Consider the following 27932-nt stretch of genomic DNA (forward strand, 5'->3'; position numbering starts at 1 on the left):
CACAGAAGTTATATAAGTAAAACAAAAAAAAATAAAGAATACGAAATATAAAAGGCGGCAATTCTTACTTTGGACAGCAGAACAGTTCATTAAAATTGCAATAACAGACTATCTCACATCCGGCTCCCTGCAAAAAGTGGTTCTGGAGGTTTCCATTCAGAGGAAGAAGATCGTCTACTCCTTCAGGGATATTGTGACAGTTTCGATCTCTTAAAATCTTTTTATAGCAGGAGAGGCGGCCAGCCGGAGTGGCCTTAATTTCCCACAAAGCAAATAACAGCAATGCTACTTGGACAACCTTCATTGTAATATTAAGCATGACGTATACTGTTTTGGCGGTTTTCCACCTGAAAGATACAAAAAATAGTGTGTTTGTGAATGGTGTTGCCAGCAGGATGGTTACAATGCAATTTATAATTCAGACCTCAGGAGCAGCATGCATTTATTACCAGGCTTAGCTGATAAGCTAAATAAGATTTACTGTATGTATGGGTCTGTATTGGTGACCACATGTGTACCTTGACTTCAGCAAATCATTTGACAAAGTATCTCACACCATCCTTATTGAAAAAAAGTATGGAATGGACAAAGCAACTGTTGGATTCATAACTGGCTTAGTGATCGGACCCAAAGAGTGGTCGTAAATGGCTGCACGTCCAGTTGGAAGAATGTCTCAAGTGGGGTACCACAGGGCTTTGTCCTGGGCCCTGTATTGTTCAACATCTTTATCAATGATTTAGATGAAGGGATTGAGGGTACGCTGATTACATTTGCTGATGACACAAAGCTAGGAGGGATAGATAATACTAAAGAAGAGGGAGAGAGAGAATTCAAAAAGATCTAAATAAACTGGAGCAGTGGGCAGCAACTAACAGAATGGTTTTTAACAGGGAAAAATGCAAAGTATTACATTTGGGCAATAAAAATGAAAAGCATATAATAATGGGAGGAATAGGGCTAAGCAACAGCACATGTGAAAAAGACTTGGGTATACTAATAGATCATAAACTGAACCAGTGTGATGCAGCAGCAAAGAGGGCAAATACAATTCTGGGTTGTATTAACAGAAGCATACAGTCTAGCTCACGTGAAGTCATTATTGCCCTCTACTCCTCTTTGGTCAGACCTCATCTGGAATACTGTGTCCAGTTTTGGGCACCACATTTTAAAGAAGACATCAACAAACTAGAGCAAGTTCATAGAAGAGCGAACAGAATGGTGACTGGTCTGCAAACCATGTCCTATGAGGAATGGGTACAGGATTTGGGAATGTTTAGCTTGCAAAAAAGAAGACTGAGAGGAGACTTAATAGCTGTCTACAAATATCTCAAGGGCTGTCACATTGTAGAGGGATCATCTTTATTCTCATTTGCACAAGGAAAGACTAGAAGCAATGGGATGAAACTGAAAGGAAGAAGATACAGATTATATATTAGAAACAACTTTTTGACAGTCAGGGTGATCAATGAGTGGAACAGGCTGCCACGAGAGGTGGTGAGTTCTCCTTCAATGGAATTCTTCAAAGAGAAGCTGTGCATTTTTTCTTTGTAATTTCATTATTTTGTTGTTAAATATTTTCTTATGTAACCTAGAGGAATGTGTCCCCAATCTGGAATATCAGGTTAATGAACCAAGTACATATATTGGATGCTTTGTAACCACAATCTTTCTCCTGCAATGTCTAGTTATGATTAAAAGCCAAATGGTTTGAAATTTGTAATAACTTCCATGTCTTATAGACCTTATGCCTAATCTTTTTCTGGAATATACATTGATGGAGATGATTTTAACAATTTTGTAATAAATATTGATTTTAGCTCATGTGCCCTTGTGTGCTGGATCCCTGTGTGTTACCCTGCAGGATAGAGCTGTATATGGAGCAGGGGCTGAGGGGAATGGTATACTTCAGGAAGGGGTTGTGAATGGCACAGAATTTCTGGAAAGAACAACTCGCCAACCATTAAGCACGGGGTGTGGGTCAATCATGATTTGGGGTTGAGTTGCAGCCAATGGCACAAGGAACATTTCACGGGTAGAGTGAAGAATGGATAACACTATATGTGAAAAAAAGCTGAAATTGAAAAAGGATGGTTTCTACAAATGATTCTAAACATACGTTAAAATCCACAAGAGACTACCTCAAGAGGTACAAGCTGATGGTTTTACAATGGCCCTCACAGTCCCCTGCTCAAAATCAATGAAACTCTGTGACTAGACCTCAAAAGAGCAGTGCATGCATAACGACCCAAAAATCTCACAGAACTGGAAGAATTTTCCAAAATAAAATGGATGAAAATCCCGCAAACAAGAATTTGAAGACTCTTGGCTGACTACAAAAAGCGTTTACAAGGTGTGAAACTTTCAAAAGGGGATGCTACTAGGTACTAACCATGCAGGGTGCCCAAACTTTTGAATCAGCCCATTTTTCTTTTTGTAATTTTTAAAATGTAAAATCTGAGAAAAAAATATTTTTTTGTCTAAAATACAAAGGAAATGAGTCATCTTTAACTTTAAGCCTTTTAGAGATAATTTAATCTTCAACTTGCTTAACTGTTCACAACAACAGTAATTTTAACTAGGGGTGCCCACACTTTTAGATGTCATGGTATTTGTAGGCTTCTAATGTCAAACAAAGTCCTGTCTCCAACAAGGCGGATCTGATAAACTTGTATAGGACAACTATCTCCACAATTTTCCCAGAAGTGGTCTGCTTTTGAGGCAGTGATTATTTTTACAAGAAGAATAAAGTCGTGTGTCTATGACCCTTGTGGTTGGCTCTTAACGAAAGAGCTCAAGGGAAAAAATGGAATAAAGGTGGATTTATTCTGCTCTGCTGAATAACTGAAGATCCGAGCGTGTTAAAATAAAATGTGGTTTTATTCAACACCACAAATTTCCTTATGAAGAAGTCTCAGTACTTTGAAATGCGTTGAATAAGGTCAGGCGAGTTTACTGGCCAATCAAGCACAGTGTTTTTAAACCAGGTATTGGTACTTTTGGCAGAGTGGACAGGTGCTAAGTCCTGCTGGAGAATGACATTTTCATTTCCAAAAAGCTTGTCGGCAGAGGGAAGCATGAAGTGCTTTAAAATTTCCTGGTAGATGGCTGTGCTGACTTTGGTCTTGATAAAACACAGTGGACCTACACCAGCAGATGATATGGCTTCCCAAACATCACTGATTGTGGAAACTTCACACTAGACCTCAAGCAGCTTGGATTGTGGCCTCTCCACTCTTCCTCCAGACTCAGGGACCTTGATTTCCACATGAAATGCAAAATTTACTTTAATCTGAAAACAACACCTTGGATCACTGGGCAGCAGTCCAGTTATTTTTCTCCTTGACCCAGGTAAGACGCTTCTGGCGTTGTCTATTGGTCATGAGTGGCTTGAAACAAGGAATACGACACTTGTAGCCCATGTCCTGGATACATCTGTGTGTGGTGGCTCTTGAAGCAATGACTCTAGCAGCAGTCCAGTCCTTGTGAATCTTCCCCAAATTTTTAATGGCCTTTGTTTAACAATCCTTTCACGGCTGCGGTTACCCTGGTTGCCTGACCTAAACCCAATTGAGCATCTCTGGAGAGACCTGAAAATGGCTTTCCAGCAACGTTCACCATCCAACCTGACGAAACTGGAGAGGATCTGCAAGGAAGAATGGCAAAGGATCCCAAAATCCAGGTGTGAAAAACTTGTTGCATCATTCCCAAGAAGACTCATGGCTGTACTAGCTCAAAAGGGCGCTTCAACTCAATACTCAGCAAAGGGTCTGAATACTTATGACCATGTGATATTTCAGTTTTTCTTTTTAATAAATTTACAAAAATTACTACATTCCTGTTTTTTTTCAGTCAAGATGGGTTGAAGAGTGTACATTAATGAGAAAAAAATGAACTTTTTTGAGTTTACCCAATAGCTGCAACGAAACAAAGAGTGAAAAATTTAAAGGGGTCTGAATACTTTCTGTACCTACTGTGTATATATATATATATATATATATATATATATATATATATATATATATATATATATATATATATATGTTAAATTGTTCCAGAGATTGAAATATTTCTCCCAGAAAATTATTTGCCTTTTTTTCTCAGTTTTTTTGTGTTGTTCCAATACACACAAAGGAGATAAACATGCGTGTAACATAACGTGTGAAATTGCAAACATTTTTTGGGAGAGATGCTTCATTTTCTGGAACAATTTCAAGAGGTCGAACACTATATATATATATATATATATATATATATATATATATATATATATATATATATATATATATATATATATATATATATATATATATATATATAAGAAAAGAAAAAGGAACAGCACAGAGATACTTATCTTCGGGTGCAAGGCCCCCAGACAACCAGTCCACCGATCATCCAAGTTTCATATATTGCAAAAAAAGAGGCAGCACTCCATTGTTTCAGTGAAAAATGTGCAGGGTTTACTCTACCCACATATTCAGGCAACGTTTCAGCTCACAATGAGCTTTTCTCAAGCAGTGAGTATGTTCATGTGCTTCCCTTTTATATGTATCTACAACATCCTTAATTGTGTCCAATTATGCATTATAAGGTGCTACTTAGATTTACGTTTTCATAAAGTGCATATGTGCTAAACATGTTTAACCGTAGCTGTGCCAATAAAAGTGTATAAAAATCTTCCTAATTCCCCATATTATACAGTACAGTATACATAAAAGGTCTTTACTTTACCCGGCAGATGCATGTTAAGCGTGGAGGACGCCATTATTTCCTTTCAGCGTCTTGTTAGGTCTACTGCGCATGTCTCATTGTGTCATCTCTATGCGGTGAATAACCAGCCAATCCACTGCCTTGTGTGGCATTCCCTATTAGCGCATGCGCGCGTCCTTTCAATGTCGCCATCTTTGTTGTGGCTTCCTGTTGGTACTTACGTATCGGGCACATCGTGTATTCAATTATTGCCATACGGACTTCTTTTTGGTGTTAGATCCCACCCTGACGCACCGGACGGCACCTTATTCAGGTTGTCTCCGGGAGTCATGCGGTATTAGGTTACGGCAATTAACCTTTTCAGGTCAATATACCGCAACTGTAACCACAAAGGTAGTTACACCTGAGTCCTGGTTCAACTTATATTTATTAATATGCCCATATACACGGTACCATAGATTTTTAAGATTTAATAAATAAATACAATATCCAATTTCATTATTCGTTCATTTATTTAAAGAAATTCAAATTAATTTTCATTTTATGTAAATTTCATTCATTTCTTATTCGTCCTCCACACTTTTCATGCTCCGCCCCAATACATCTAAAAAGATGGGGAAAATATAAATAAAAATAAAAATTAGAAATATTTGTAATACATATACAAAGAGTCCTTACAATATCTGTCAAAGTGAGTTACACATATATCTTCTAAACAATAGCATGAATCTTAAAGTCAACATTTAGCCCTTTGGGTTTCAAGGTATTGAGCTCATAAATCCACATAAGTTCTTTTTTCTTTAGGATTTGCTCCCTATTCCCTCCTCTCCTCTGAGTAGGCACTACATCTATAATTTTACACCTAAGATCTTTTTCTGAGTGATTATTTTCTGTGAAATGTTTCGGTACCGGGAGGTCCATTCTTTTTTTCCTAATTGTGTATCTATGCTGATTCATTCTGACTTTAAATTCACACGTTGTCTCCCCAATGTACCACAAATTGCATGGGCACATTAGTAGGTAGACAACGTGATCTGAACTGCAAGTCAGAAATTGTTTAATTTTGTATACTTTTTTTGTTTCCGGGTGTTGAAATGTGGGGCCTTTATCCATATATGCACAGTTGACACATCCTAGACAGGGAAAACAGCCAGTTTTATTCCTACCTGTCAGGGTTGCTTGTGTACTCTTTTTAAAGGATCCTATATCTGATTTTACAAGATAATCTTTAATATTTCTATTTTTTCTATATGAAAAGAGAGGTGGCAGTTTGAACTCCTTTACACCTGGGAGACACTTTCCCAGCATCCCCCATATATATATATATATATATAGGAATAAAGCATGATTTTTTTTTTCAGTTGTAAAGTGCTTAGTCTGGAAACTCAACAATGAAGGGCTCAGCTGCACCACCTTCTGTTTAAACAGGATAATGCATTGAAATAGCTTCTGCATTTCTTCGGATCAGCAGTTGAATGTTAAATCTATGCTATGATTGAAGAAGATCAGCATTGGACAAGGAATACATGGATTTTTATTCATCATATTTTCTCACTGATAAACGTTGCTTTTGATCCTTGGGATGAAACTGCTTTATTTCTGGGCATAATTTATAATACTTCCTAATAATAAAACTATATTTCTAAAAACTAAAGTGGTTGATCATTACTTGTACAACCCCTTCCAAAATCCTGTAGTTCCCCCTGTAGAATAACAAATGTATAATTATAACTCCCACAGGGACGCCATTCCAGCTATGTCTAGCAGCACTTGCATGAAATTGTTATGCCATGTTAGTGATGGAGCCTACTAGCGGCTGCTCATGGGCTACAGCGCAAACACTTTCTCCAGACATCAAGGTTTCATCTGAGGGAAGTGTGAGTGCTGTGCAAGGGTGTGACAGAGATTGTCATGTATCTGCCCCCAAAGACAACAATTGTGTAGTGTGAATATTGAAAAGCGGTTTTGTTACATTTTATGGTATAATGTAAAATGCATAGAATATTATAGGTACTGATGCTGCTGTGTGGGCACTGCAAAGTACCACCTAAGGTAACTCTGGTATAGGGAAAGTATAGGGTATAGGTCAGTACTTAGCTAATTATATATAGCAGCATTAAGGCAGATAGGCAGTGGTGGGTATTATTAATTATTAGTGTATAAGTGATAAAAGTAGTGAGGTAAGCTACAGTTAAATGTTTGGGACAAGCCCAGGATGGGAGTTGTGAGGTCAAATCAAAAGGAAAGGTACTTCCTGATTTAGTTAGTCTGGGCAAGTGTGAGGTTCTTATGAAGCTGAAGTTCAAGGTGTAGTGGGCTGGAGGAACATGGAGTTAATATTGTTCTGGCAGCATGAAGTTGTACCAAATTTCCTTTGAACCTTCCTGTAACGTCCGGCACGGAGGAGTTTGCTTTAATCCCTTCCATGCAGAAGAAACCGGACAGGGAACCAAGTAAGGGAACCGTAGCGGATCTCAGTAGTTCTGTGGTGCTAGACCAGAGTTCTTATGACTGACAGGAGCTTTTAAAGTAGGGACAGTCCGAGCTGAACGTAATCAAAGGCTTGAAACTGTCATGTCGGACGCTGTTCAGACCAGGTCATCCGACAGACAGCGGTAGTTCTGCTTTTGACCACTATTTGCTCATTGGCGTCGGCTAGATTTTGTCTAGCTGTTCCGGGGTTAATTTACCTGATCCTCGGATTGGAGGCTGGGCCATGCCCATTGCCTTTTTATAGTTCTCCTGATCATTGGGTGTCGCCGATTATAGCTTCTGTCTTGCGCATTTGTTATCTCGGTCTGGAGTGGAGAGCTGGTCGTTGGAGTATCGTTGCTGGTGGTGTATTTTCCCTTGTCTTATTTACTCCTTCCTATATTTGTGTTTATTTTGCCCTGCACATTTATAGTGTATTCCTGTGTGATTGCAGCGTGATGTATATTTTCCTTTATCCTTGTCTGTGCTAACTGTGGGTACTAGTGTATTGCATTCACTGGGTGGAGGGCAGAGGTTTCCTGCTCAGGGTTGTATCAGGAGGCAGGGTGAGGTTCGAGGCCTGAACATGCACACCATCAGCGTAAACTTCAGGTAGAGGGCCAGTCAGTATTTCCTTAGTCTTAAAGAAATTGCAGGGGCCCGGTGTTATGATCCCAATGGCAAGGATCTCAGAGATTACAGCAAAGTCTGCAAACATAAATACCAGCTCATAGGGACGTGGTAACTAGGCTGACCATATACCTGATCCTAGCACAAACACTAACAGCAGCCGGGGAACGTGCCTACGTTGATCCTAGACGTCTCGCGCCAGCCGGAGAACTAACTAACCCTATAAGGGAAAATAAGACCTCTCTTGCCTCCAGAGAAATGACCCCAAAGTAATACAAGTCCCCAACAAATAATAACGGTGAGGTAAGAAGAAAAGACAAACGTAAGAATGAACTAGATTTTAGCAAAGAGAGGCCCACTGACTAATAGCAGAAAATAGTAAGATGACTTATATGGTCAGCAAAAAACCCTGCAAAATATCCACGCTGAATATCCAAGAACCCCCAAACCGACTAACGGTGAGGGGGGAGAATATCAGGCCCCTAGAGCTTCCAGCAATATCAGGAATCACATATTGTACAAGCTGGACAAAAATATGAACAAAGCAAAATAACAAAAAATAAGAAAGCAGGACTTAGCTTATCTTGCAAAGAACCAGGACCTGAAGACAGGAGCAAACAGAAATGAACTGATTACAACGATGCCAGGCACTGGACTGAGAATCCAAGAAGTTTAAATAGCAACACCCCAGGCCTAACGAAGCAGGTGAGTACCAACCTGGTAAAAGACAATCCAAGTGCCAAATCACTAGTGACCACAAGAGGGAGCCAAGAAGTATAGTTCACAACAGCCCGGGTTATAAGCTCTCGCCCACCTAGTCTCTCCGTGACATTATAATCGGCCAACATTATTTCCATGGATCCCATGATTTCCATAAACCGCCAGTTGAGGGCGCTGTTCCTACAGGTCACTGAGTTGAGGGGGGCAGTGCAGCAACAGGGAATAGCAGTATCTAGTGTGCAAGCCGTTGTTACAGATAAAGTTGCTGAACCTAAGTATCCGTTGCCTGAAAAATTTTCTGGGGAACGCAGTAAATTTGTTACTTTTTGTGAGGCTTGCAAACTATATTTTCGGATGCGTCCGACTTCCTCCGGTAATGAGGCTCAGCGTGTGGGCCTGGTGTTGTCATTATTAAGCGGGGATCCACAAGCATGGGCGTTTTCTTTGCCATCTGATTCTACTGCATTTGACTCTATGGAGAGTTTTTTTTCTGCACTTGGAAACATCTACGACGAGCCTGACAGAATGGCTCTAGCAGAATCTAAGATACGCACTATTTGCCAGGGGGAGCGAGTGGCAGAGGATTACTGTTCTGAATTCCGCCGCTGGGCGGTCGACACTCAGTGGAATGATTCCCTGCTGCGGAGTCATTTTATTCATGGAGTTTCTGACAGGGTTAAAAAAGCCCTCCTGATGTACGAGACTCCTACTTCACTAGATTCTGCTATGAGTCTTGTTATCCGTATTGATCGCCGTTTGCGTCTGGGAGAGCATGTGACGTCATCTGTGGGAGGAGGTTTGGGTTTACGTGAGGTTGCTGCAGGTGAGCCCACGGAACCTATGCAAATTGCAGGGGTATCACATGTTAAGCATCAGGCTTCTGTACATGGGAGGCAGGGAGCCTGCTTTTTCTGCGGTAAAACTGGTCATTTTATTAATATCTGTCCTCTGCTGTCAAAGAAAAATGCAACGGCGGAAAGACTTCTAAACTCAGAGGGTGTGGAGGAGTCCAATCTGAGCTTGTGTATGTCCTCCATGATGGTATCTCAGTGCATGCTCCCTGCCAAGGTTGTTGTTGCTGGCAGAGAGCTGCCAATCACTGTTTTTGTGGATAGTGGTTCTGCCACAAATCTCATTGATGAGGAGTTTGCGCGCACTGCTGGTTTTAGGATCGAAAAACTGTCTCATCCTATCCGCGTGGTCGCTATCAATTCTGCTCCTCTCCCACAGGGGGAGATTACTGAGTTTGTGTCTGAGATTAAACTCCACATTGGGGTTCTTCATTCTGAGCAGGTTACATGTAAGGTGCTCAAGAGTCTTCCGGCACCATTGGTTCTGGGTTTTCCATGGTTGTCTACACACAACCCGGTGATAGACTGGAAAACTCAAGACATAATTCAGTGGAGTGATTTCTGCCAGGAGAATTGCTTGGCCACATGTGTTGCTGCTGTGACTTCAAGTGTCCCTGAGTCACTTCTGGATTTTCTGGATGTGTTCTCTGAGAAGGGTTGTTCAGAGTTGCCACCACATCGTCCCTATGACTGTACTATCAGGTTTAAACCAGGGGCTAAATTGCCCAAAGCAAGGATGTTTAACATCTCCGGTCCGGAGAGACAAGCGCTAAAGGATTACATTGCTGAAAGTTTGAGCAAAGGGCACATCGGGCCTTCATCCTCTCCGGTGGCAGCAGGGTTCTTCTTCGTTAAGAAGAAAGATGGTGGACTACGGCCCTGTCTGGATTTCGGGGACTTAAACCAGATTACGGTTCGTGATCCATACCCTATGCCATTGATACCGGATTTGTTCAACCAGGTGGCAGGTGCTAAGTGGTTTACCAAGCTTGACCTCAGGGGGGCGTACAACCTCATAAGAGTCCGTCAAGGTGATGAGTGGAAGACGGCTTTTAATACCCCTGAGGGTCATTTTGAAAATTTGGTGATGCCATTTGGGTTGACAAACGCGCCTTCTGTATTTCAACATTTCATAAATGATGTGTTCTCGCATGTACTGGGGAAATTCGTTATTGTGTACCTAGATGACATTCTCATTTATTCATGCGACCGTGATACTCATTTAGAGCATGTGAGGCAGGTGTTACAGCTGCTCAGAGAAAATAAGCTCTATGCAAAACTGGAGAAATGTGTGTTTTCGGTACAGGAGTTGCCTTTCTTGGGCTATATCGTGTCTGCCTCTGGTTTTAAAATGGACGCCGCTAAGGTGCAAGCGGTGTTGCATTGGGAACGTCCTGATAACCTGAAAGCACTTCAGCGGTTCCTTGGGTTTTCTAACTACTATAGGAAATTTATCAAGGATTTTTCCACCATTGCTAAACCGCTAACTGACATGACTAAAAAGGGTACCAATTTCTCCGTTTGGCCTGAGGCTGCTGTGTGCGCATTCGAATCTCTTAAAAACAGGTTTGTTTCGGCCCCCATTCTGGTGCAGCCAGATGTATCGAAACCTTTTGTGGTGGAAGTCGATGCATCTGAGGTTGGTGTGGGGGCGGTGCTGTCACAAGGCTCATCCTTGAGCGGTTTGCGTCCGTGCGCCTATTTTTCCAAGAAATTGTCGCCCGCCGAACGTAACTACGATATCGGCAACAGAGAGTTGTTGGCAATCAAATTGGCCTTTGAGGAATGGCGACACTTCTTGGAGGGGTCGATTCATCAGGTCACTGTTGTTACCGACCATAAGAATTTGCTTTATTTGGAGTCTGCCAAGCGTCTGTCTCCCAGGCAGGCTCGCTGGGCATTGTTTTTCACGCGGTTCAATTTTGTTGTCACCTACAGACTGGGGTCTAAAAACACTAAGGCAGATGCTCTGTCCAGGTGTTTTCCGGGGGGAGAACCTCGGGAGGATCCAGTACCCATCCTCCAAAAGGGTGTTGTGGTTTTGGCTCTCACTACCGAGGTGGAGGCTGAGATTGCCGAGGCTCAGGAGGAGGTACCATCTGAGCTACCTATCAACAAATCTTTCGTACCGCTTCATCTCCACTTAAAGGTTTTGGTTTTGATGCTGTCCTGGCTGGCCACCCAGGGGTTAGAGGTACCTTGGAGTTGGTGTCACGTCGGTTTTGGTGGCCTAAGATCTGACAGGACGTGGTCTCATACGTGTCAGCTTGTACCACGTGCGCTAGGGCTAAGACGCCTCTCTCCCGTCCTGTTGGCACACTACTTCCTCTTGAGGTACCTAGTAAGCCATGGACGGAAATCTCCATGGATTTCATCACTGATTTGCCCTCATCAGCTGGGAACACGGTCATCTTGGTGATTGTTGATCGGTTCTCAAAAATGTCGCACTTTGTGTCTTTGCCTTCGTTGCCTAACGCTAAGACTCTGGCTCAGGTGTTTGTGCAGGAGGTGGTCAGACTTCATAGGGTTCCATCTGACATCGTGTCTGATAGGGGGTCTCAGTTTGTGGCAAAATTTTGGAAAGCATTTTGCTCACGGCTGGGGATCAAGTTGTCTCATTCTTCGGCGTTTCATCCTCAGTCAAATGGTTAGACTGAGCGTATGAACCAAAATTTGGAACAGTACTTACGCTGCTTTGTCTCTGATAATCAGGAGGAGTGGTCTACCTTTCTTCCTTTGGCTGAGATTTCCATCAATAATCATCGCCAGGAGTCATCTGGGGAGTCTCCGTTTTTTTGTGTTTACGGGCTACATCCTCAATTTTGTACTTTGAGTCAAAGGGGTTCTTCCGGCGTTCCGGAGGAGGACCGCTTAGGAGCACAATTGTCGTCAGTCTGGAGGAGAGTTAAACAGCGCCTGTTGAGTGTGGGTGCTAGGTACAAACGTGTGGCTGACAGTAGGCGTGTGCCAGGTCCGGACCTGAGTGTGGATGACTGGGTGTGGTTATCCACAAATACATAAGATTCAAAATTCCGTCCCTTAAATTGGGTCTACGGTTTATTGGTCCATTTAGGGTCACCGCCGTCATTAACCCAGTAGCGTACCGACTGGAGCTCCCTACGGTGTATAAGATACACAACGTGTTCCACAGGTCTCTTCTGAAGAGGGTGGTGGGTTCTGTGGACGCGGCGCCTATGCCATCTCCAGTCTTGGCGGATGTTAACTTGGAATTTGAAGTCTCCAAGGTGGTTGACTCTCGTGTAGTGCGCCGCACTTTACAGTGCTTGGTACACTGGCGTGGTTATGGGCCTGAGGAGAGGTCCTGGGTACCAGCCTCAGACATTCATGCGGATCGGCTGATCAGGTTTTTTTCATCATCGTCATCCAGACAAGCCGGGTCCTATAAGCCGTGAGGGCCCTGGGGTCCCTCGTAGAAGGCGGGGTACTGTCATGTCGGACGCTGTTCAGACCAGGTCATCCGACAGACAGCGGTAGTTCCGCTTTTGACCACTATTTGCTCATTGGCGTCGGCTAGATTTTGTCTAGCTGTTCCGGGGTTAATTTACCTGATCCTCGGATTGGAGGCTGGGCCATGCCCATTGCCTTTTTATAGTTCTCCTGATCATTGGGTGTCGCCAATTATAGCTTCTGTCTTGCGCATTTGTTATCTCGGTCTGGAGTGGAGAGCTGGTCGTTGGAGTATTGTTGCTGGTGGTGTATTTTCCCTTGTCTTATTTACTCCTTCCTATATTTGTGTTTATTTTGCCCTGCACATTTATAGTGTATTCCTGTGTGACTGCAGCGTGATGTATATTTTCCTTTATCCTTGTCTGTGCTAACTGTGGGTACTGGTGTATTGCATTCACTGGGTGGAGGGCGCAGGTTTCCAGCTCAGGGTTGTATCAGGAGGCAGGGTGAGGTTCGAGGCGTGAACACGCACACCATCAGTGTAAACTTCAGGTAGAGGGCCAGTCAGTATTTCCCTAGTCTTAGGGAAATTGCAGGGGCCCGGGTTATAAGCTCTCGCCCACCTAGTCTCTCCGTAACAGAAACAGAGGCGTAGCTAGGGTTTTGGTCCAGGGGGGGCGAAACTTCTGAGTGGGCCCCTAACCAGGTAACCTTGATTACAACTCAGTGACGCGCCCTACTAGTGGAGGAGAGCCTCAGCAGATGACAGCGCTGTTACTGAAGATAATCTAATATATATAAACTAGCTATTGAACCCGTTCTACGCCCGGGTGGCGAGCATTTATATTGGTATATGGTCTCCATCCTGGTATGTGCTGCTCCCATCTTGCTCTCCCATCCTGTCATGTGCTGCTCCATCCTGCGCCCCCATCCTGTCATGTGCTGCTCCACCGTGTCATGTGCTGCTCCATCCTGTGCCCCACCCTGTCATGTGCTGCTCCACCGTGTCATGTGCTGCTCCATCCTGCATCCCCATCCTGTCATGTGCTCCCATCCTGCGCCCCCATCCTATCACGTGCTGCTCCATCCTGCGCCCCCATCATTGCGGGCGGCTGTGCGGAGTGCGGGCGGCTGTGCTGAGTGCGGGCGGCTGTGCTGAGTGCGGGCGGCTGTGCTGAGTGCGGGCGGCTGTGCTGAGTGCGGGCGGCTGTGCTGAGTGCGGGCGGCTGTGCTGAGTGCGGGCGGCTGTGCGTGGCGCTGCTGGGTGCGGGCGGCTGTGGGTGGCTGTGCTGGGTGCGGTGGCTGTGCTGGGTGCAGCGGCTGTGTGTGGCTGTGGGCGGCGGCTGTGCTGGGTGCGGCGGCTGTGCTGGGTGTGGCGGCTGTGCTAGGTGTGGCGGCTGTGCTGGGTGCGGCGGCTGTGGGTGGCTGTGCTGGGTGCAGCGGCTGTGCGTGGCTCTAGGCGGCTGTGCGTGGCTGTGGGCGGCTGTGCGTGGCTGTGCTGGGTGCGGCGGCTGTGGACGGCTGTGCTGGGTGCGGTGGCTGTGCTGGGTGCGGCGGCTGTGCGTGGCTGTGCTGGGTGCGGCGGCTGTGCTGGGTGCGGCGGCTGTGCTGGGTGCGGCGGCTGTGCGTGGCTGTAGGCGGCTGTGGGTGGCTGTGCTGGGTGCGGTGGCTGTGCTGAGTGCGGCGGCTGTGCTGAGTGCGGGTGGCTGTATGTGGCGCGGCTGTGCGTGGCTGTGCTGGGTGCGGGCGGCTGTGGGTGGCTGTGCTGGGTGCGGCGGCTGTGGACGGCTATGCTGGGTGTGGTGGCTGTGCTAGGTGCAGCGGCTGTGCATGGCTGTGGGTGGCTGTGCGTGGCTGTGGGCGGCTGTGCTGGGTGCGGCGGCTGTGCTGGGTGCGGCGGCTGTGCGTCGCTGTGCTGGGTGCGGTGGCTGTGGTGGGTGCGGCGGCTGTGCGTGGCTGTGCTGGGTGCGGCGGCTGTGGACGGCTGTGCTGGGTGCGGTGGCTGTGCTGGGTGCAGCAGCTGTGCGTGGCTGTAGGCGGCTGTGCGTGGCTGTGGGCGGCTGTGCGTGGCTGTGCTGGGTGCGGCAGCTGTGCTGGGTGCGGCGGCTGTGCTGGGTGCGGCGGCTGTGTGTGGCTGTAGGCGGCTGTGCGTGGCTGTGCTGGGTGCGGCGGCTGTGGACGGCTGTGCTGGGTGCGGTGGCTGTGCTGGGTGCGGCGGCTGTGCGTGGCTGTGGGCGGCTGTGGGCAGCTGTGCGTGGCTGTGCTGGGTGCGGCGGCTGTGCTGGGTGCGGCGGCTGTGCTGGGTGCGGCGGCTGTGCGTGGCTGTAGGCGGCTGTGCGTGGCTGTAGGCGGCTGTGCGTGGCTGTGGGCGGCTGTGCGTGGCTGTGCTGGGTGAGGCGGCTGTGGACGGCTGTGCTGGGTGCGGCGGTTGTGGGCGGCTGTGCGTGGCTGTGCTGGGTGCGGCGGCTGTGCTGGGTGCGGCGGCTGTGCGTGGCTGTGCTGGGTGCGGCGGCTGTGCTGGGTGCGGTGGCTGTGCGTGGCTGTAGGCGCCTGTGCGTGGCTGTGGGCGGCTGTGGGCGGCTGTGCTGGGTGCAGCAGCTGTGCGTGGCTGTAGGCGGCTGTGCTGGGTGCGGTAGCTGTGCGTGGCTGTGCTGGGTGCGGTGGCTGTGGTGGGTGCGGCGGCTGTGGGTGGCTGTGCTGGGTGCGGCGGCTGTACTGAGTGCGGCGGCTGTGCTGGGTGCGGCGGCTGTGCTGGGTGCGGCGGCTGTGCGTGGCTGTGGGCGGCTGTGCGTGGCTGTGGGCGGCTGTGCGTGGCTGTGGGCGGCTGTGCGTGGCTGCGCTGGGTGCGGCGGCTGTGCTGGGTGCGGCGGCTGTGCGTGGGTGTGCTGGGTGTGGCGGCTGTGCTGGGTGCGGTGGCTGTGCGTGGCTGTGGGCGGCTGTGTGTGGCTGTGCTGGGTGCAGCGGCTGTGCGTGGCTGTAGGCGGCTGTGCTGGGTGCGGCGGCTGTGCTGGGTGCGGTGGCTGTGGTGGGTGCGGCGGCTGTGGGTGGCTGTGCTGGGTGCGGCGGCTGTACTGGGTGCGGCGGCTGTGGGCGGCTGTGCTTTGCTGTGGGCGGCTGTGCGTGGCTGTGCTGGGTGCGGCGGCTGTGCGTGGCTGTGCTGGGTGCAGTGGCTGTGCGTGGCTGTAGGCGCCTGTGCGTGGCTGTGGGCGGCTGTGCGTGGCTGTGCTGGGTGCAGCGGCTGTGCGTGGCTGTAGGCGTCTGTGCTGGGTGCGGCGGCTGTGCGTGGCTGTGCTGGGTGCGGTGGCTGTGGTGGGTGCGGCGGCTGTGCGTGGCTGTGCTGGGTACGGCGGCTGTGCGTGGCTGTGCTGGGTGCGGTGGCTGTGGTGGGTGCGGTGGCTGTGGACGTAAGTGACGTAAGTAACAAATAGCTGTGGCATGAAGTGCCACAGCCTCATGGCACAGCAATTTGTTACTTGCGGAGGGTGAGTATACTTACCTGTCCCGTTCCACCGATGCCATTCCGGGCCATGAATATCCCCCTGCTCCCGGAATCGGCGCCTGTGCAGTCCGCGCTTTCCGGCGCCATTTTCTTGAAGACACATTGCAGTGTGTCTTCAAGAAAATGGCGCCGGAAAGCGCGGACTGCGCAGGCGCCTTTTCCGGCACCAGGAGGACAGATTTTCTGTGTCCTCCTGGTGCCGGAAAAGGCGCCTGCGCAGTCCGCGCTTTCCGGCGCCATTTTCTTGAAGACACACTGCAATGTGTCTTCAAGAAAATGGCGCCGGAAAGCGCGGACTGCGCAGGCGCCGATTCCGGGAGCAGGGGGATATTCATGGCCCGGAATGGCGTCGGTGGAACGGGACAGGTAAGTATACTCACCCTCCGCCTCCTGGCTCGTCCCTGTTTCTCTGTTGGAGATCGCGGTGTGCGTTCAGTGCTTACGCATACCGCGATCTCCTGGGAGCGTCGCTCTGTGGGGTCCAGACTGCGCCGGCGCTTGCGCTTGCGCAGTCTATAAAGGCTTCGGACAGAGTGACGCTCCCAGCGTTATATTATAGATCTAAGATATATAAAGACCAATATAGATATTACCGCTATATGGTCAGTAGTAGATACCAGCCCTACAGAACATATAAGAGATCACAGCACAGTCACAGATAATGTCTTACCGCTGACGTCCTTTCTGATGGAATCGTTCATTTTTCCCGTCTTTTCCATCTGGCCCAGACCGACATCACAACTTCTTCCAGCTACAACTTGTCTGCAGAGAATACAACAAAGACATATTTAACTTCTCATATTCCAGCCCCATCACCATCTATTCCCAACCTGCACAAACTCCTCATCCTGCTGATACCCCAATACTGAGCCGCTGCTGCCATATGTGTCCCTATTACCGCACCTGATACCCCAATACAGAGCCGCTGCTGCTGTATGTGTCCTTAGTACTGCACCTGATACCCCAATACTGAGCCGCTGCTGCCGTATGTGTCCTTATTACTGCACCTGATACCCCAATACTAAGCCGCTGCTGCCATATGTGTCCTTATTACTGCACCTGATACCCCAATACTGAGCCGCTGCTGCCGTATGTGTCATTATTACTGCACCTGATACCCCAATACTGAGCCACTGCTGCCGTATGTGTCCCTACTACTGCACCTGATACCCCAATACTGAGCCACTGCTGCCGTATGTGTCCCTATTACTGCACCTTATACCCCAATACTGAGCCGCTGCTGCCGTATGTGTCCCTATTACTGCCCCTGATACCCCAATACTGAGCCACTGCTGCCGTATGTGTCCTTATTACTGCACCTGATACCCCAATACTGAGCCGCTGCTGAAGTGTGTCCCTATTATTGCCCCTGATACCCCAATACTGAGCCACTGCTGCTGTGTGTGACCCTATTACTGCACCTGATACCCCAATACTGAGCCGCTGCTGCCATATGTGTCCCTATTACTGCTCCTGATACCCCCAATACTGAGCCGCTGCTGCCGTATGTGTCCCTATTACTGCACTTGATACCCCAATACTGAGCTGCTGCTGCCATATGTGTCCTTATTACTGCACCTGATACCCCAATACTGAGCCACTGCTGCCGTATGTGTCCCTATTATTGCCCCTGATACCCCAATACTGAGTCACTGCTGCTGTGTGTAACCCTATTACTGCACCTGATACCCCAATACTGAGCCGCTGCTGCCGTATGTGTCCCTATTACTGCACCTGATACCCCAATACTGAGCCGCTGCTGCCGTATGTGTCCCTATTACTGCACTTGATACCCCAATACTGAGCCGCTGCTGCCGTATGTGTCCCTATTACTTCACCTGCTGTGTGATTCTCTGTGCCCTCTAAATTCTAAAGGAACTCTCTACAATATAGTAACGCCAGGTGCAAGTGCCCTAGAAAACAGTGCCCCATATTTTGCCCCTAGAAAGTAATATTGTCCTGTGTGCCCCTTTGATAGCCACAGTAACCTGAGTTCCCCTATAACAATACGTGCCCACTTTACATTTAAAAAAGTTCCAAGTCTCCCTCTGTACAGCTCCCCTATACACAGCATGATGCTCTCTTAATGACAGTATAATGCACCCACACAGTATACTGACACCTTAGTAGCCCCCAAACTGTTTGATGGCTCCAACAATGTATAATGACCCCCACACTGTAATCTCCTTACTGTATGATGGCCCCCTATATAGCCTCCATATACAGTAGCATAATGCACCAAATAGTCCACAATATAGTATAATGCACTCCTCATAGGCAGACTCTATAGCATACGGCAGCCCCCATAGGCAGACACTGTAATAAGGCAGCACCACCATATAGGCAGACCCTGTAATAAGGCAGTACCCCCATAGGCAGACTCTGTAGTATAAGGCAGCACCCCCATAGGCAGAAATGGTAATGAGGTGGCAGACCCTGTAATAAGGCAGCACCCCCATAGTAAGACTCTTTAATAAGGCAGCCCCCATAGTCAGACCCTGTAATAAGGCAGCACCCCTATAGACAGACCCTGTAATAAGGTGGCAGACCCTGTAATAAGGCAGCACCCCCATAGTCAGACCCTGTAATAAGGCAGCACCCCCATAGGCAGACCCTGTAATAAGGCAGCCCCCCATAGTCAGACCCTGTAATGAGGCAGCACCCCTATAGTCAGACCCTGTAATAAGGCAGCACCCCCATAGTCAGACCCTGTAATAAGGCAGTCCCCCATAGTCAGACCAAGTAATAAGGCAGCCCCCCATAGTCAGACCCTGTAAAAAGGCAGCCCCCATAGGCAGCCCCTGTAATAAGGCAGCCCCCCATAGTCAGACCCTGTAAAAAGGCAGCACCCCCATAGTCAGACCCTGTAATAAGGCAGCCCCCCATAGGCAGACCCTGTAATAAGGCAGCACCACTATAGGCAGACCCTGTAATAAGGCAGCCCCCCATAGGCAGACCCTGTAATAAGGCAGCCCCTCCATAGGCAGACCCTGTAATAAGGCAGCAGCACCCAATAAAAAATAAATAAATACTCACCTCTCTTCTTCCTGGTTCCTGTGCTGCTCCCACTGATCTCCTGACAGCAGGCACCGGGCAGTGACATCATCGTGCCCGCTGTCAGTGTTGACGACGTCAGACGCCAACACTGACAGGGGGATGATGGGAGAAGGAGCGCAGCACTCCTTCTCCCATCATTGTGGTCTGCTGTATCAGCTAAATGCCAGTACAGCTGATCTTCCGATGACGGCGGGGGGCCCACTGCTGGCACCGGGCCCCCCGCCTGCTCAGGGGCCCCATAGCGGTCGGGCGGCAGAGCAGGGAGATCGATTCTCCCTGCTCTCCTGCAGAATGTAACTGTGCACGGGACACCTGCACCCTCTGCCCCAAGGTAGCTACTGTCTTGAAATGTAGTACTGTGTTGATGGAACAACAAGAGGAGGGTGCTGTGTCCGTTACTGCATGTACTTGAACTGTCCAGTAAAGTTGAACGTGTAAGGCTTCTTTCACATTTCCATCGGTACGCGGCCGTCGCTAAGTGTCGGCGCAACGTACCAACGGACGTTGCTAAAATTCGGCACAACGTGGGCAGCGGATGCAGTTTGTCAATGCATCCACTGCCCATTCTAAAGTCCCGGGGAGCAGCTACAGATCTCCGCCCAGGCATGCGCACTCCAAAGTGCAGGATGCGACGTACGAAAAAACGTTCCCTTGAATGTTTTTTCGTGACGACGGTCCGCCAAAACACGACGCATCCAGTGCACGACGGACGCGACATATGGCCATACATCGCTATCCGTCGGCAGTACAAATGATTCAAAGTGAAGGACAGCATCCAATCCAGGTGAAGACAGAAAACGCTTTATTGTGCCATAAGTGCGACGTTTCAACCTCACAGGGTCTTTATCAAGCATACATAACAATCCACATGACGGCCTTAAATAGGAAGTGGGTAATCACCCCCCATTAGGTCCGCCCATATAATTTACATATATGATATTTGGTAATACTAATAACAATAAAAAATATATAAACAGTGAAACATATACATTTAAAACTTCATGATAGTGTCACTGGAAGTCCCGGTTATGAACAATACTGCACACGATCATAGTAGCAAGCACATGTACAAGGTTGAAACATAAATAAACAAAACTATCTGTCACATCTCAGCCTATCAAAACATTCTGGGGGGTCATTATATACACGAGCTACCTATACCTGGGCTCGTACCACATCTACCAATCAGTACCTGTAGCGGTAATCCAATCCGGAGCAGTGATGCATGGCCACCAACTTTCAATGAAGCCAATCCAGGCTCCATACCTGCTTCCAACGAACCGCCTCCCAAGCTGAACATCCATCGCATCGGAGGCAAGATCCCGAGCCTATTGCGCATGCCCGTCGGCTCCACAGCGACGCACTACATGTGAGACATGCAGCACCGCTGTCAACAGCCGAAGGACACGTCCACCTACATCGCTACTAGCCCCATGTAAGAGAGCCAATCTAGGCTCCTTCTACATCCATTGGAAACGCTCCTCATTGATCACATGATCGGCCCTCTGTGACATCAGCGAGAGAATCACCAACCCAGTGCGCATGCTCCCCGGCTCCCCAGCAGCGCACAACCGCATGATATAGCGCCATCACGGACAGCCGAAGGTCACGCCCACTGGCCAGCAGATCCTCCCTACATATAGGCTACCCAGAACCCACATACACCGCCAATATATCTCTCACATGCAAAATGTGCATATCATGTGAAAAAAACTTATGGCATGGTATATACAAGATATAACATATAAAAAGATCGAATAAATATATGGATAATGATCCCTCAATCCCACACATTAGGGTAAACCCCCATATATAAAAAGCCAATTCCAATCCTTGTACTGTCATATCCATGGCTATAGAGCCACTAACATTAGTGGAAATGCTCTATAATTGATAAGGAAAGGAAAAGAGAGGGCAAACCATACAATATAAATCAATCAATTGTATACAAATTCACAATTACCATAAGTCATAACAGGGGACAACAGTAGACATACCCAATCACCAATTAAAACATATCCCTACGAACGTGGGCCGCACGAACCACCTAAAGATTGTTCAAGATACACATAACAGCAGATTATAAATTAACCCTCCGGGCTGACGAGAACCCAACCTCGAGATCCATCTCAATTCCTTCTTTTTTAATAATTTAACTCTATCGCCTCCCCTACGAAGAGGAGGCACGCTATCTATCACCCTAAACCGCAATTGACTGACCGAGTGTCCACTCTCAATGAAATGTTTAGGTATCGGTAAATCCACCTTTTTTGTTCTAATTGTACTTTTATGTTTGCCAATGCGTGCCTTTATTTCCATAGTGGTTTCTCCCACATATGTCAATCCACAAGGACAAACGATAAGGTAAATGACAAAACTTGAGGTACATGTGTATCTCTCTCTGATTGAAAATCTCTGGCCTGTGCGGGGATGATTAAAAAAATCCCCCTTAATCATATTGCTACAGCACGCACATCCTAAGCAAGGAAAATTCCCAAATTTCGGGGGGCCCAAGGTCCTCTGTATACTAACTACCGTAGGACCAACATCAGATTTCACTAATTTGTCCTTTAAATTGTGTCCTCTTTTGTAGGACAAAATCGGTGGTAGAGTAAATTCTTTAATTTCAGGTAAACCTTGATGCAAAATGTGCCAATGTTTCAAAGTGATATTCTTCACATGCCCACTGGCTGTACTGTAAGTGGACACAAATGAGATTCGCTTGTCTCTAACCCTAACCTTCTTTTCCCTTACAGCAGCCCTTGAAGTTACCTTAGCCTTGTACATATGTTTTCTAACTCCATTCTCTGGATAACCCCTATTTAGAAATTTATTGCACATATCCTCCAGCCTGGAATCAAGACGTGAGTCCTCCGAGACTATTTTCCTTACTCTAAGCATTTGGCTCCAAGGGAGCGACTCCACCATATTTCTCGGATGATGGCTGTTAAACTGTAATAAGCTGTTCCTGTCCGTGCTTTTAATATATAAATCAGTTTTCAATGTGGACCCAACCTTATACACCAGTGTGTCTAGGAATTGTACCTGTTCCTGGGAATGTGTTATTGTAAAGCTGAGTTCTGGGAAAATGTTGTTTAACTCATGATGAAAGTCCAGAAGCTCACTAAGTTGTCCCTCCCAAACTACAAACACGTCATCAATGTAGCGCCACCAGGCCCGGACATGGGGCCAGATCCGGGAGACATACACGTACTGGTCCTCGAGTACCGCCATGTAGATGTTAGCGTAAGTGGGGGCCACATTGGACCCCATGGCGGTACCCCTCAGCTGCAGGTAGTAATCATCCCCAAACAGGAAGTAGTTCCTTCTGAGGATGAACTCCAGCAGCTGGAGGACCAGACGTGCACAGCCCGGCCCCATGTCCGAGCCCGATAGAGCCACATCGACTGCTGCCAAACCTCTGTCGTGTTCTATGGAGGTATACAACGAAACCACATCGAAAGATACTAACAATGTTTCAGTTGTAACACTTAAATTTTCAATTTTATTCAAAAAATCGTCTGTATCACGAATATATGACCTCGCTGTTGAGGCAAACCCAGACAACACCTTATCAAGGAAAACCGACACTTTATTGAAAATGGAGCCACACCCCGAAACTATCGGGCGACCCGGAGGGTTAAAATAATCCTTGTGGATTTTGGGCAAAACATATATCAATGGTCTTACAGGACAATCAGTAATCAAATACTCAGACAGCTTAGAGTCAATCAGGCCATCGGTCAAGGCCTCATTGACTTTAAGCTGTAATTCTCCTTGGAAACGCATCGTAGGATCCCCTGTCAATTTACAGTAGACATTCATGTCTGCCAATTGGCATAGTATCTCCGTTTTATATTTTACAGTATCCATCACAATCACCGCTCCGCCCTTGTCGGCGGCCTTGATTGTAATGGATGTATTACTAGAGAGATTATCCAATGCTCTCTTCTCGTCCATAGTAAGGTTATGTTGACTACGATTCCTATGTGTCTTTCTTAATGTCTCAAATTATTTTTCTACCAACTGGATAAATGCCTCAACTACATGGGTTTTAGTGGGTGGCTGAAACTCACTTCTACCATATAGGCCAACACCCTGTAAAGAAAAAACATCAGTATTCACTGCATCACCAGAACTTATTGTTGTGTCTTGTTTTTTATCTGCAAAAAAAGTTGTTAAACGACACCTCCTAAAAAAAGCAAAAAGATCGGTCTCAAGTTCAAACCAGTCCGGTGTATTTGTAGGGCAAAATGAAAGGCCCTTCTCTAAAACATTCAGTTCAATTGTAGACAAAATTACAGAGGAAATATTCACCACAAGAGTTCTTTCTCTTAGTTGTTGAACCTCCGTTTCTCCTCTCCATTCCTCTGTTTGGTTGCGGTGTTCCGTGTCACTCTCTGTACTTGTGCTGGCCTTGTTCCTTTTATGCTTCCTACCGCCCCTCCGATATTTCCTCCTGGGGTGGTATCCGTCAGTGTCTCTTTCTCCAAAAAATGCATGGACGTTGAAGCTCCCATATTTGAGTCATCAGTAGAGTCAGACTCTCCAGTAGTGAAACCAAATTGTTGTTTACCCTCCTGGGCTCTCCTTCGTCGACGTGGTTGAAAAGTTTTGTTGTTTCTATATGAGGACGACTGTTTCCCCATGTGCCATGGAAACACACGTCCCGTTTTATAGTCCTCATTATCCCGGAACCACTTAGTCCTTTTTGTGCTCTCATTATCTGCACGGAATTTAGACAAATTCATATTCAACCGTGTCATATAAGCACTCATGTCCGCTGCCGTCAAATGAGTTGTAAGCAACTGTTCACATTCCGTGATGTTCTTTTTAAGAGTCTCAATCTCTTTACTTAAAAACTCAATATTTAACAGCATCAAATCAAAACAATACTTGTTCGTTATAGATTCAAATCTTGAACAAAATAGCACATTCTCCGCCATCACGTGGTATCCTATGCACCTTGTAATATTCAGTCAGAGTTGAAACATGTAGTTCTAATGAGATCAACCTCCGTTTCTCATTCTCAAATTTCCTTTTCAACATGTCACCCGAAGGGACACTCAAGAAAGTCACATCTGTCTGTGCAGCATTAATGATTCGTGCAGCATCATCATCCGTATAGGAAAAAATACTGCTGGCACCATCCAGTTCACCCATATCTGGATTCAAATTAGATTCAGTCATAGTTCACAGGTGCACGCCAACCAAGGATCCAAACACAGTCCAAGTAATACAAAAACGGCTGACAGCACTGCTGCATAAAGTGGTGCTCGTCCTAGTTCCACAGGACCCAAGTGGCAGTACAAGTCTATGGGAAAAAACGCATCCTGCGGGCACATTTGCAGGATGCGTTTTTTTTTCCCAAAACTACGCATTCTGACCGATCAATAAAGACGGAAGTGTGAAAGTAGCCTTAAAATGAACTGGGTGTCCCCAGATACGTGTGTGGCTGTTCCTGGAACTAAAGTTGTGGATGCAGCAGAGGCCTCTGACTTACAAGTGAGTACCATGTACACAGCACAACACTTATGGGCTGGGGCACTATTTATTTGTAAAGTTCCTGGGTGTGGGAGAGCAGTCCCTGACCATGACTACCGCCCTGGGCACCTTACAGCTGCAGTCCACCAGAGCCTGTTGATAGCCCGCAGCACTCACGTGGCATAACAATGTCACATGAGTGCCAGGAGACGTAGTGCTGAAATCTTTGGAATGGCGCTAGTGTTGGAGGGTAGTGTAAGTGTTTTATTTTACACAGGGGTCTATAGTATTTAAGAATTGGTTGTCCAAGTAGTTGTCAAACCCTTGAAATAAAATCTGATTTCCACAGAGCACGAAAAGCTAACAAGCTGCTACCATTCAAACCGTGCAAGAGCTTGAGGCATAACAATTAAAAAAAAAAAAAAGAAAATTTTGGAGTTAAAGGGAATAACTTACTGATAGGGGAAAATATACTGATTGCAGGGGGTCCGACCACTGAGATCTCCACCAATCCCAATGAAAGAACAATGAGAATGGGTTTCTGCAGAGCCCCAACTTGATTGGAATTGAGGTATACATGCTTCATTTTAACCGGTCGATTGTCTATGGAGGTTAGAATTAATCTAGTGCTATACTCTATTTTTCTAGCAGTCCCATAGACAATGAATAGAGCAAAGGACAAACATGAATACCTCAAATTAGAGGAGGCTACGTAGAGTCCCTTAACCATGGTTCCAGATGTCCGTTCTTGAGATTTTTGGGTGCCCATCGTCCAGACCTGCTGTGAACAATAAGTTAAGATTCTAAGACTGTTTTCTCGTGACATATTGTACTTTCTGATATCAGTAATACTTCCTTGATATGACTTGCGTTTATTTGTGAAAAAAATGGAAATTTGGCAAAAATTTTGAAAATGTTGCAATTTTCAAACTTTTAATTTTTATGCCCTTAAATCAGAGAGTCATATCACACAAAATAGTTAATAAATAATATTTCCCACATGTCTACTTTACATCAACACAATTTTGGGAAAAAAAATTTTTTTCGTTAGAAAGTTATAAGGGTTAAAAGTTGACCAGCGATTTCTCATTTTTTCAACAAATTTTACAAAACCATTTTTTTTAGGGACCACATCACATTTGAAGTCACTTTGAGGGGTTAATATGAAAGAAAATACCCCAAAATGACACCATTCTAAAATCTGCACCCCTCAAGCTGATCAAAACCACATTCAAGAAGTTTATTAACCCTTCAGGTGCTTCACAGCAGCTAAAGGAACGTGGAAGGAAAAAATGAACATTTAACTTTTTAGTCACAAAAATGATCTTTCAGCAACGATTTTTTTATTTTCACAAGTGTAAAAGGAGAAAATGGACCACAAACATTGTTGTGCAATTTCTCCTCAGTATGCCAATACCCCATATGTGGGGGAAAGCCACTGTTTGGGCGCACGGCAGGGCTCGGAAGGGAAGGAGCACCTTTTTACTTTTTGAATGCAAATTTGGTTGGAATTGATAGCGGACTGTTATGACCCCAGTGGACAGGGTCTCAGAGGAACGTGTAAGTCTGCAAGATACAAAAATCCAGCTCATAGGGCTGTGGTAACTGGGTTGACCAAATAGCTACTCCTAACGCCAACACTAGAAGTAGCCGGGGATCATGCCTACGGTGATCGCTAGATGACTCGCGCCAGCCGGAGAATCTAACTACCCCTAGGAGAAGAAAACAAAGACCTCTCTTGCCTCCAGAGAAAGGGACCCCAAAGCAAGATACAAGCCCCCCACAAATAATAACGGTGAGGTAAGAGGAAATGACAAACACAGAAATGAACCAGGTTCAGCAAAGAGAGGCCAGCTTACTAATAGCAGAATATAGCAAGATAACTTATCTGGTCAACAAAAACCCTATAAAAATCCACGCTGGAGATTCAAGAACCCCCGAACCGTCTAACGGTCCGGGGGGAGAACACCAGCCCCCTAGAGCTTCCAGCAAAGGTCAGGATACAGATAGGAACAAGCTGGACAAAAATACCAAACAAAACAAAATCAAAAAGCAAAGAAGCAGACTTAGCTTGAAAAACAGGAACCAGGATCAGAGGACAAGAGCACAACAGATTAGCTCTGATTTCAACGATGCCAGGCATTGAACTGAAGGTCCAGGGAGCTTATATAGCAACGCCCCTGAACTAACGGCCCAGGTGAGGATATAGGAAAAGACAGACGCTCCAGAGTCAAATCACTAATGACCACTAGAGGGAGCAAAAAGCAAAATCACAACAGTACCCCCCCCTTAGTCAGGATGAGCGGCGTGAAAGGCACGAACTAAATCGGCCGCATGAACATCAGAGGCGACCACCCAGGAATTATCTTCCTGACCATAGCCCTTCCACTTGACCAGGTACTGAAGCCTCCGCCTGGAGAGACGAGAATCCAAGATCTTCTCCACCACGTACTCCAACTCGCCCTCAACCAACACCGGAGCAGGAGGCTCAGCAGAAGGAACCACAGGCACAACGTACCGCCGCAACAAGGACCTATGAAACACGTTGTGGATAGCAAACGACACAGGTAGATCCAGGCGAAAGGATACAGGATTAAGAATTTCCAATATCTTGTAAGGACCAATAAAACGAGGTTTAAATTTGGGAGAGGAAACCTTCATAGGAACAAAGCGGGAAGAAAGCCACACCAAATCCCCAACACGTAGTCGGGGACCCACACCGCGGCGGCGGTTGGCAAAGCGCTGAGCCCTCTCCTGTGACAACTTCAAGTTGTCCACCACAAGATTCCAGATCCGCTGCAACCTATCCACCACAGAATCCACCCCAGGGCAGTCAGAAGGTTCCACATGACCCGAAGAAAAACGAGGGTGGAAACCAGAGTTGCAGAAAAACGGCGAAACCAAGGTGGCGGAACTAGCCCGATTATTAAGGGCAAACTCAGCTAACGGCAAGAAGGTCACCCAATCGTCCTGATCCGCAGAGACAAAACACCTCAAATAAGCCTCCAAAGTCTGATTAGTTCGCTCCGTCTGTCCATTAGTCTGAGGATGGAAAGCAGACGAAAACGACAAGTCAATGCCCATCCTACTACAAAAGGATCGCC

The 27932-nt window shown here is 46.8% G+C and overlaps 1 protein-coding gene across 1 annotated transcript in view; it reads right to left on the reverse strand.

Moving 5' to 3' along the window:
• Positions 1-27932, reverse strand: part of SCRG1 (stimulator of chondrogenesis 1) — an 84847-nt gene that overhangs the window by 7301 nt on the left and 49614 nt on the right. Inside the window, exon 2 of the mRNA XM_077270703.1 lies at positions 69-347. Coding sequence (XP_077126818.1) covers positions 69-319 — 251 coding nt within the window. The 5' untranslated portion in view covers positions 320-347. The remainder of the gene's footprint in view (positions 1-68; positions 348-27932) is intronic.

This window comes from Ranitomeya variabilis, chromosome 1 (assembly GCF_051348905.1).
Source record: "Ranitomeya variabilis isolate aRanVar5 chromosome 1, aRanVar5.hap1, whole genome shotgun sequence".
Lineage (NCBI taxonomy): Eukaryota > Metazoa > Chordata > Amphibia > Anura > Dendrobatidae > Ranitomeya > Ranitomeya variabilis.